This window comes from Sinocyclocheilus anshuiensis, unplaced genomic scaffold (genome assembly GCF_001515605.1).
Source record: "Sinocyclocheilus anshuiensis isolate Anshui unplaced genomic scaffold, SAMN03320099.WGS_v1.1 scaffold354, whole genome shotgun sequence".
NCBI classification, from domain to species: domain Eukaryota; kingdom Metazoa; phylum Chordata; class Actinopteri; order Cypriniformes; family Cyprinidae; genus Sinocyclocheilus; species Sinocyclocheilus anshuiensis.
The window spans coordinates 1819211-1829060 of NW_015544195.1; the positions used below are offsets into that span (position 1 = coordinate 1819211).

The 9850-nt window shown below is 36.5% G+C and overlaps 1 protein-coding gene across 2 annotated transcripts in view; it reads right to left on the reverse strand.

The window, feature by feature from the left end:
- Positions 1 to 2410: 2410 nt before the first annotated feature.
- The window catches only part of cylda (cylindromatosis (turban tumor syndrome), a), an 18809-nt gene continuing 11369 nt past the window's right edge, over positions 2411 to 9850 (reverse strand). The window contains exons 8-17 of one of the 2 annotated variants that reach the window (XM_016497172.1): positions 9310 to 9475; positions 7928 to 8069; positions 7594 to 7716; positions 7369 to 7460; positions 5782 to 5848; positions 5530 to 5662; positions 4938 to 5046; positions 4642 to 4760; positions 4203 to 4419; positions 2411 to 4053 (exon numbers count right to left, since the gene is read on the reverse strand). In XM_016497172.1, the coding sequence (XP_016352658.1) occupies positions 3869 to 4053; positions 4203 to 4419; positions 4642 to 4760; positions 4938 to 5046; positions 5530 to 5662; positions 5782 to 5848; positions 7369 to 7460; positions 7594 to 7716; positions 7928 to 8069; positions 9310 to 9475 (1353 nt within the window). In that variant the 3' untranslated portion in view covers positions 2411 to 3868. The remainder of the gene's footprint in view (positions 4054 to 4202; positions 4420 to 4641; positions 4761 to 4937; positions 5047 to 5529; positions 5663 to 5781; positions 5849 to 7368; positions 7461 to 7593; positions 7717 to 7927; positions 8070 to 9309; positions 9476 to 9850) is intronic. The other variant, XM_016497173.1, reaches the window with a different exon arrangement.

Genomic DNA, 9850 nt, shown 5'->3' on the forward strand with positions numbered 1-9850 from the left:
TTTGTCCTGTTGTGGGACACTTAAGATCTCATTTTGTGCATAATTTTCTCACATCCATACACTGAACTGCACCAAAATTGGCAGTGGAAAGGTGGAAGCGCTTGTTTATGGAGTCCAGTTTCTCATTGAGCAAAGCTATGTATACCACAGTCACAAGCTAGCATTCTCAACCCAAGCACAAGTGCCACTTTTCAGCATTATGGCAACCACGGGCTTCACCCTTTTTCATCTTGCTCGAAAACACATAAAATAGAACTTCATTTCAACATTTACTTTGCCCATTCAGTATCATGCAAAGCACGCTGGGAACCATCTATTTTACCATCTATTTTACAAATTTAGGTGAATTGCACAGTGAAATTAAGCTGATGTTCAAGAACTGTGTTCCATTAGCTTTTTAAATAAATTGAACAAGAGGCAAAAATCTTTTTTTTTTTTTGAGTGTACAGTGCATGGACTATCCATCCACATGGAGAAAGCACACACAAAACTAATCCTTACATTCCTCTACTCTCATCGGAAGACTCTGAGGTAAACCTCTGACAAACAGCAGATCTTATGTTTATCAGAATCAAAGTCGACAGAGAAGGAATCCATTTGCTTTGATTTTATTTGACATTCACCCCCCAAGGCTATACTCTAATGGTGAGAATGGCAATACTGTTCTCCATCTGGTTAGGTAGCGCCAACGCAGGCTAAATTAGCACGTGGCACACAGCAGGCATATGCCACAGCATAAAGCTACATGAGAGCATTGTGTGCCAGCTGTTGTGATGACAAATACTAGCACGACAATCGTGCAGTTCACAGGCTTGAAGTGTACAAGACGACAAGGCTAAGAGGCAGTTGTGCTTTTTACTGAAAGTGGAGTATTTTTTTATTTTTGAGGGGGAGAAACATGATTTGGTAACACTATACAAAAAGGTTTTATTTGTTAACATTAGTTAACAAATTAAAAAGATGGCGTAGAAACAATTCTCACTAAGAAAAAGCTAGTAAATTTCACAAATAATTTAAAAAAAAAACACAAGTAAAAATTTTGAAGTAGAAACATTGAAATAGTATTTTCTTGCAAATGTACTCCAATAATCAGTTTTATTTAGAACTTCGAAAAAAGTTTGCTTACAGTGCATGGACTAACAATATACAATACTTATACAACATTTATTAATCTTCGTTATTGTTAATCTTAATATTTCCTAATATATTTTTTAATATGTGTATTAAGTAACATTACCAAAGGTTAATACAAGTTGCAAGCATATTTTGCTCATTGTTAGTTAATGTTAGATAACGCATTAATTAATGTTAGCAAATGAGACCCTATTGTAAAGTGTCACCTATGATTTATGAAGCACTAACAGACCTATTACGAGTATCAAAATGTACAGTGGACACTCAAAGATTTGGGAAATTTGTTAGCACTTTATTTCAATGTGTCCTTCTTAAACATTACTTGTATTTATTATAGTAGTGAGAGCAAATTATTTATTAGCAACTAACAATAAAGCAAATCCTTAACCTAAAGCCACAATATTACTCAGAACTTAGTTTACGTATGCGTTTTTTTAGTTTTTTTAATTTCCTATCAAAATGCTTGCTACGGATGCGAAAACGCAGAAAATCGAACCTGGTCCGAATTTTTTTATGACGGACGAAAGTTTCAGAGGCAGTGTGTAAACGTGATTGACAACGTGAGGTCGCATATTTTTTAACTTGCGAAAAATTCGGACGAGAATTTTGTACTCAGTGTGCAAAGACCGTAGCAATGAAACATTAAAATATAGTGTGATTTATATCGTTACATCTACTGGTACAACTGAACGTGTAATGGCTGTGACCATATGAGGTCATCAGGGGTGGAGACTTGATGTGGCGTGTGTGTGTGTGTGTGTGCGCGCGCGTCTGTGTCTCCAGCTGCTGAGCCTTCACTACAGATCAGCCCCATCTGTCCAGCTTGTGTTTGCGTCCGAGACCACATCATGCCCTGGTCGTGACACCATGTTAATGAGATCCACACAGTTGACAGGTGAAAGCAACACCGCTGGCAGTTGACAAATCCCCATACAAACACTTAGACTTATGAAAACACTGAAGGCAACGGACATCCAAACACACCTCGCCCGTCTGCCTGCTGAAGACCGTCTACAAACACACACTCAGACACGTGGCAGATGAAAACACTGCTGGCATCAAAGCACAAACGCTGCACACATCTCAGTGTCATGCAAAGACAGAGATTCTCACAGCTTGGTGGCACATATGTCAACTTTTCAAGGTAAATATTCACTTCACACACACACACACACACACATACAAACTGCACTCCTTCCTCTTCACTTCTTCCTTCACTCCTTCACTTCTATTTAAAAAACACACACATTTTAACAAACAATCCCAAATGAGCAAATCAAAAGCAGTGCAGCCATTACCACAAAAGCTGTTTTCAAAATGGCATTTTAATTTAGTTAACATTTAAGAGAACAGCACAGAGATAATAAACTCCACCTGGCTTCATTTTGCACAAGTACACTAGTCGTCATTCTTTCTCCCATTACAGCCGCTCATGGAGAATCTCTCCAATAGTGTACGGTTACATCAGCAGAGATTAAAAAACAATCCCAATACATGTTTTTTTCCATAACCTTTCAGTTTAAACCAGGCCATGTAAACAATCCGATAACCCATAGCAAAAATGTGCACAGTACATCAATCCAGTATCTCGATGAACAGTGTTACCGCAAATTAGCCAACAGCACTGCAGTTTAGCGTGAAACAGCTTCTGCCCATTCAGCCTCCGCCGTGAACACTCAAATCAGAGCAAGTCATATACAAACAGGAACTGGAATCAGTTCTTTATAACAGGAACATGTCCTTGACTGCAAAACAGTAACTTTTGGAATTTCACATCATCATAATATTTGCAAAAATTGACTCGTATCTGTAAGAAGTAATTTACGATTTTGAGAGCATGGCCTGGGAAGCTGCTAGTTTTTTGTTTTTTTTTTGCAATATTTAAAATAATATTTCCACATTTATAAAAACCAAATCATAATAAAATGAAATAATTCCTATTTTAACAAGAAAAGGCTCAATTATATTATTCTTCATGTCAAAAAATACAAAAAAGTGTGCTTAATCATCTCATTCTTCTGTCTTGATCTGGGACCAGTGCATGGCAGTCAAGGGCTCTGCTGTATGTGAACACACCTGACAAAGACTTCACAGCAAAATATAAAGGCAAAAACAGGGACTACACACAGTGCATCTGAACTATAATTAATGCTGGACGCTGCAGTGCATTAAGATGGGTTGATGACGAATGGAAGAATTCAGACAGAAGGGAAACATCCTGTTTTGGTCATTCATCCAAGGCTTCATTTACAGGGTTAGAATGTGTTGCTGTTTGGAGGGGTCAGTTCTGGCGGTAGGTGGCGAATGTGAAGCCATCAGGTGAGAGCGTCTGCGAAACACCTGAGGGCTGGAAAGATTGCGAATTCTCTCCGTGCAAAACACCGCTCCGAATACTCAAGAGTTTGAGCTGAGCCCAAGACGGCACAAATCAGAGAAAACAACAACGACACTTCAACAAACAGACACAAACACATATGCTCTCACACAGTGCAAATATGCTTTTTCGTTCATTCTCTTGATCTCTCCTTCGCTCTCATGATTGTATTTACCCTGCAGTATGATGCAGAACAGAGGATGAGGCAACCGGACGTGGGAGTGCATTTTCCTGGGCACTTTTTTCCTCCTCATTCTCTCTTCACCACAGCCCCTTTTCCTCTGCTCCCTCGTTCCCTCATCTCTTTCCTTCTCGGCCATTCCCTTTCCTACCTTTCCATCCTTCTTCATTTCTCCCTCTCTATTTATAGAGGCTCATGGTGGGACTCTGGTACATGCACATATAGGCGTCACAGAGAAGTCTGCGTGCATAGCCCTGGATGTTCTTGGGGTCCAGTGCGTGGAGTTCCTCTGGGGTCATCTTCAGGTAGGCACCTACTTCAGGGCATGGGGACACCTGTGGGATGTTAAACCCGTTCTGACCGCCTGCCACCAAAAACAGAGAAAAAAAGATGACAATTCAGTAAAAGTACAGTGCGTCAATTTATTCAATAAAACTCAAAAGGTGAGAGTTGTATTAAAATGATATTAGATAGATTATATTGAAATTATATCAGATAGAAAGTCGTCTGTACCGTCGCGGTCAGCCATACTATCGAAGAATAGCCAGGCCGAGTCTGCAGATCCATATTTGACAAAGGCAACATAGTGGCTCGTCTCAATGCAGAGCACGGCAAACAGCTCCATCTGCTGGTGAGGGTAAAATCCCTGTCTCCAAACCGACTCCTGCAGCTCTTTAGGTATAGATAACTTAACATATCGATGAGACTTACGCCGTGGGTGCAGATGTACCTAAAGGTCCAGGAAATTAACACATATGCGAGGACAGATATATAGAACAAAAACATGTACATTAACGTATATTTAAGCACAGAAAGGAACTGCTATAGACAAGCGTGTTTGAGCATTATTCATTTGGAAAAGTCTCCATCTAGTGGATATGAAAGGTACTGCAGACAAAGATAGTTGCATTTTCTTAGCGCTAGAAGAACATGTTTGTGTCTTGTGTCCTACCTGTGTATTGCACTTTTCGCAGAACTGCTTGATCTTTCCTGGTGTGATGTCACAATCTTCATAGCACTCTCTGCATTCGTAAAGAGCTAAGCCACCGCAAATTCGACATTCTCTAGGAGCTGACAAAAACATTAGTTGTATCATTTTCCTTTAAACACAGAAAACATAGAGCACAGCCAGAATGATGCATATTACATGATATTAGTTCTTTATCTCAAGCACAGATATATTATTTTGGTATGTGGAATGGTATTCTAATAACAGCACAAATCAAATCAGTTATTGAACTGACTCACTGTCATCTAATAGATCTGTGATGTCAAGCTCCAGAGAAGGGAAGATCTTATTAAACATCTTAAAGTCCTTCCCAAAGCGAGGCATCTGAATTATAAGGCAAGAAGGGGCCTGGACAGAAACAAACAGACAAGAACATGACAGTGCCCTTCATTTGTCCTTACACCACACTAACAAACATATTTGGATGTGGAAATTCTCATCTAAATGCAACTTAATTCTCTTTTAATTTTGTTTTTCTATGTGCTTCAGCAAGGATACATTCAATTCATCAGAATTGACAGTAAAGACATTTAAGATGTTCCAAAAGGTTTCTATTTCAAATAAATGTAGTTATTTTAAACTTCCTATTCAATGAATCCAAATTACAATTTCACAGTATTACGGTTTTTACTGTATTCTGGATCAAAAAAATGCAACCTTGGTGAGCATAAGAGACGTCTTTCAAAAAGACTAAACAAATCTTACTTACTGACCCCAAATAAATACATTAAAAAAACATTAAAAATATTGTTGTTTTGTTTTTTCACAGAAAAATAAAAGAATATGTTGTAAAGAACAATAAATCATTCAGAGCATACCCTGTGTACATACCTCTGCAAATTTGAGATCACTGTTGATGAAGGACCACTCCAGAAGTTGCTGGCTGGTTGGCACCAACACTTTATCTTTCTTATCCATAAAGATTTGATAGAAGTAACAGTCCTGAACCTTCTGTCCTGCAGACCTGCAAATAATAAAATCATGTTTTTACAAAGACAAAAAACACAACTTTTTAATAACAGCTTTGTGGAGTTCCCAAGAATGCTGATTCTAGCATGGATTTGAAGGGTGTCAGAGACGCACCGAAGTTTGAGAAGAGGATCGACTCTCAGGATGTGATGAAAAAGGATGTTGAGGAACTCCTCAGGATCTAAACAGAAAGAGAACGCCTTACTATGTCACTCAACACAGAAGCTTTGATATTCTGTAACACATTTAGATATTTGAACTATAGCAATCAATCAATTTATTACAATTCATCTCACAGTTCTTTGTAGTTAAAATGTAGATCATCTTGAAAGTGTTTTTTTTATATAATAACGTTTTTTTGGTGTTGAACGTACAGTACCTACTCACAAGGTCCCACTTTATATTAGGTGTCTTTAACTAGTATGTACGTATGGCAAAAAAAACAAAGTTTTTGTACCATGTATTTTTGATACATGTAAGGTTAGGGACATATTAATAGGGTTAATAGTGTAATTACAGTGTAATACATCCAGTTTTTTATTATTATTATTATTATTATTATAAGTACAAGGTAAAAACATGTATGCACATAATAAGTGCAGCTTATCAAATTATTAATTTAAATGTTAGTACACAGAAGTTAAAGAAACTATAAATAATGTGCTTATAAATAAGTACAATACAATAAATAAAGTGGGGCCATATTATGATAAGTTACACTTTATTTCAAGGTGTCCTTGTTACAGTGTAATTATACATTTAAGTACTGAGTAATATTAATAAACTACATGTACTTACTATATGGTTAGGGTAGGGTTTGGCTTAGGGTTGCTTGCATGTAATTATGCATAATTTATTGTTATTCTAATAGTAAGTAAATGTAACATGTGCAACAAGGACACCTTAAAATAAAGTGTTACCATGATAACTTTGACTACTGTAATATAAATTTACAGTAAAGTCAATATTTTGCATTTAATACATTTTTGGCACTCTAGATTAGAGTTTTTTTTTTTTTAACAATTCAATTTTGAGTGCAATAAATTAAGAGCCTTATTATAAAAGTATAAAGTGTATAACTTTAACAATGTATTCTTCTTTTATTAAGAATGGAATTGTTCTCTGTGTCATATCAGGCCGTGTGTGATAACTTTATGAAAGCACAAAGTGGACATAATAGATGCCACCTGTGTTTCAGTATGGTTGCACAATGTTCCCTAAAACAGCAGGATGTACTCAAGATAAAAGATCCTTAAAAGCTTCTATGAAGTAATTGAAAAAAGAAAACAATATCACTCCCAAACTACTTGGTATCATAATAACAGTTTTTGAGGAGATGGCGTGTTCTATTAGAGTGTTCTCAAAAATGTAAGAACTAGAGATCACATAATAGCATTACAACAGGTCTGACATAATTATATTTCTGTCGTACTGTGTAGCTGAAAACATTACTTCTTAATATTTTGAAAGGAGAGTAGTGTTTTCCAACAATACAATACAGTATAAACATTTTCTATAAAAATCAAACTGGCGCACCTCTAATAATGAATGCTCCAACCATTTGTGTTGTTCCTCAATATTACAAACACTCAACATGAAAATATCTCAAAAGCTGAATAAAACAAGTGCCTAAGAGCTTCTGCTTGCATTTCTAGAGGGCAGTATTTCTTTATCAATGCATTTCTTTGAGACTTTTCTGACCTTTCTCTTCTGAAGTGAATCCTGACGCTGCCTCCACTTTCTCCAATATCCTCCTAAGTTTCATGATTTTAGTGGCACACACGTAGCCATGTCTAACAAATTCACACACAGATTAATATAAGGTCACAAGCAGGTCTGTCACAGAGAATGAGTAAAAGGGAATATAGAATTTTTACAAGTTCTATGAGCCAAATAATATGCAGTAATAAACTGTATGCCACTCACATTCGTAGTGGGTTGACTATTTCTGTGCGCAGTAAGTCTTGTGTCTCTTTGTAATATTCTACATCAGTTTTAGATCTTGGCCTCAGGAGCACCGTATCCAACACAGAACCAAAGGAGAAAAGACTGACACGCAGAAAGAGACAGAAGAATACATATTTACAAATTTAACATTAAGAAATGATCTTTTAAGCAAATTCATTGCAGTAGTGTCAAGCAAATGTAATGTGTAATGTGTAAAGTAATTCCTACTTTTAACTCCCAGTGCAGATATCATCGAGATACAGAGAAATTAAACACTTCGTGTGTGTGTGTGTGTGTGTGTGTGTATGCTCACCAGAACAGAGTAGAGTCCAGATAGCAGGAGTTGTAATGTCCTTGTATTCCTTTCTTTTTCCCCACCATCACCTCTAAACCGTCATTTTCTGTCCGAGGAGGAGTGTTCTCATTAACTACTTCGCTTAGGTAACCCCCAAAAGCTGCAGAAAAAAAATACTGATCAGTCATATCGATTAATTATAATGTGAGCTTCAGTGTTGACTGACATCAACACGTTAAGATCTACTGTAGGATCTACAGTGCAAATGTTAATTAATACTACACAAAACAAACTTCGACTTTCAGTTTATAAAAATATAAATGATGAAAACACATGCTATTTTCAACATATATCCACAAGATTTGTTTATTGTACAAGTTAGTTAACATAATACTAGTATGACAGAATCACTTCCTATTCTCACCTCTGCAAAATTTAAGTCAAACTGCGCTGTCATGTTGACATGCTCATGCATCATTTTCAAAAAGATACCAGAAAAAGACATGACATCAGTAAAGCAGTTTACACGGAGCTAACTGCACCTACATGTCTGTAATGCAAAGCAGTTCATCCACTTACATACATACAAAAGAATTGAGAAAACTAAAAAACAAAAACAAATACTGGAATGTGGATCTTTTACTTCCACTGTTATGCCAACAGTATTTTTCCCTTGTCCGTGTTTCACTCCAGCTCATGTACAGTCTATGTGATGTAAATTTTGTCAGAACAATCTGCTGTTGTCTGCACACACTGTCCATGTGCAGCCCGATTTTTTTTATTTTATTTTTTTTTTGCGTGGAGCTCAAATCACATAATCAGTATGTACTAGTGATCTCAGCACTCAAAGCACTTTGCACAAGCAGAACGCATCTATCCACGTTCAGGGTCAACAGAGTATACTTTTACAGGCTTGTGCTTTCAATTATGCACTAGATCAGGGGTAGGCAAGTTCGGTCCTAGAGACCCGCAGTCCTGCAGAGTTCAGCTCCAACCCTGAAAACAAAACTCTCCTGCCTATAGCCTTAGTAATCCTGAAGACATTGATTAGCTTGTTCAGGTGTGTTTGATTAGGGTTGGAGCTGAACTCTGCAGGACTGCGGCTCTCTAGGACCGAACTTGCCTACCCCTGCACTAGACAGAGCAGAACACAGAAAATGAAGTATACCAAGGGCTTTAGTGTGTTAATGTACCAGCAATTTTTGCTCCTAAAATAACCTGAGTCACTTTTTTTTTCTTTTTTTTTTTAGATAAATCAAAATTATGCTGCAAATGCTGTTTATAAAGCTTGTAAAGCACTGGACATTAAGATTACATATCCCTGAATCTGGTTTACTGTAAGCCATCATAATCATAAGCATAGGAACATGGACTCTTGACAATTAAAGTGTATTTCTTACCTATGGAGTTGCATCGTTCTATGGGGTTGGGTGAATGATGTAAGGATGGAAATCGTGAGTCAGGCCTGCAGCACTTCAGTTTGACAAACAGAGCTTTCTTTGGTGGACACGTAAAATAACGAATCCCTTTAAACGTTCCATCAGTGCAGCCCACACACTCCTCCTCCTAAACACACACAAAAGAAACACATAACAGAGTTATAACAGAGCAAATTTTTTTCAATGTTTTTGAAAGATGTCTCTTATGCTTAAAGATCCATTTGATCAAAAATATAGTAAAACCAGTACTATTATTATTTATATATGTATATGTATATACATATATATATATATATATACACACACACATATATGTATATGTATATACATATATGTATATTATATATATACATATATGTATACATATATATATATATATATATATACATACATATATGTATATATATATATATACATATATATATATATATACATACATGTGTATATATATATATATATATATATACTGTATATCAGAATCAGAAAGAGCTTTATAGCCAAG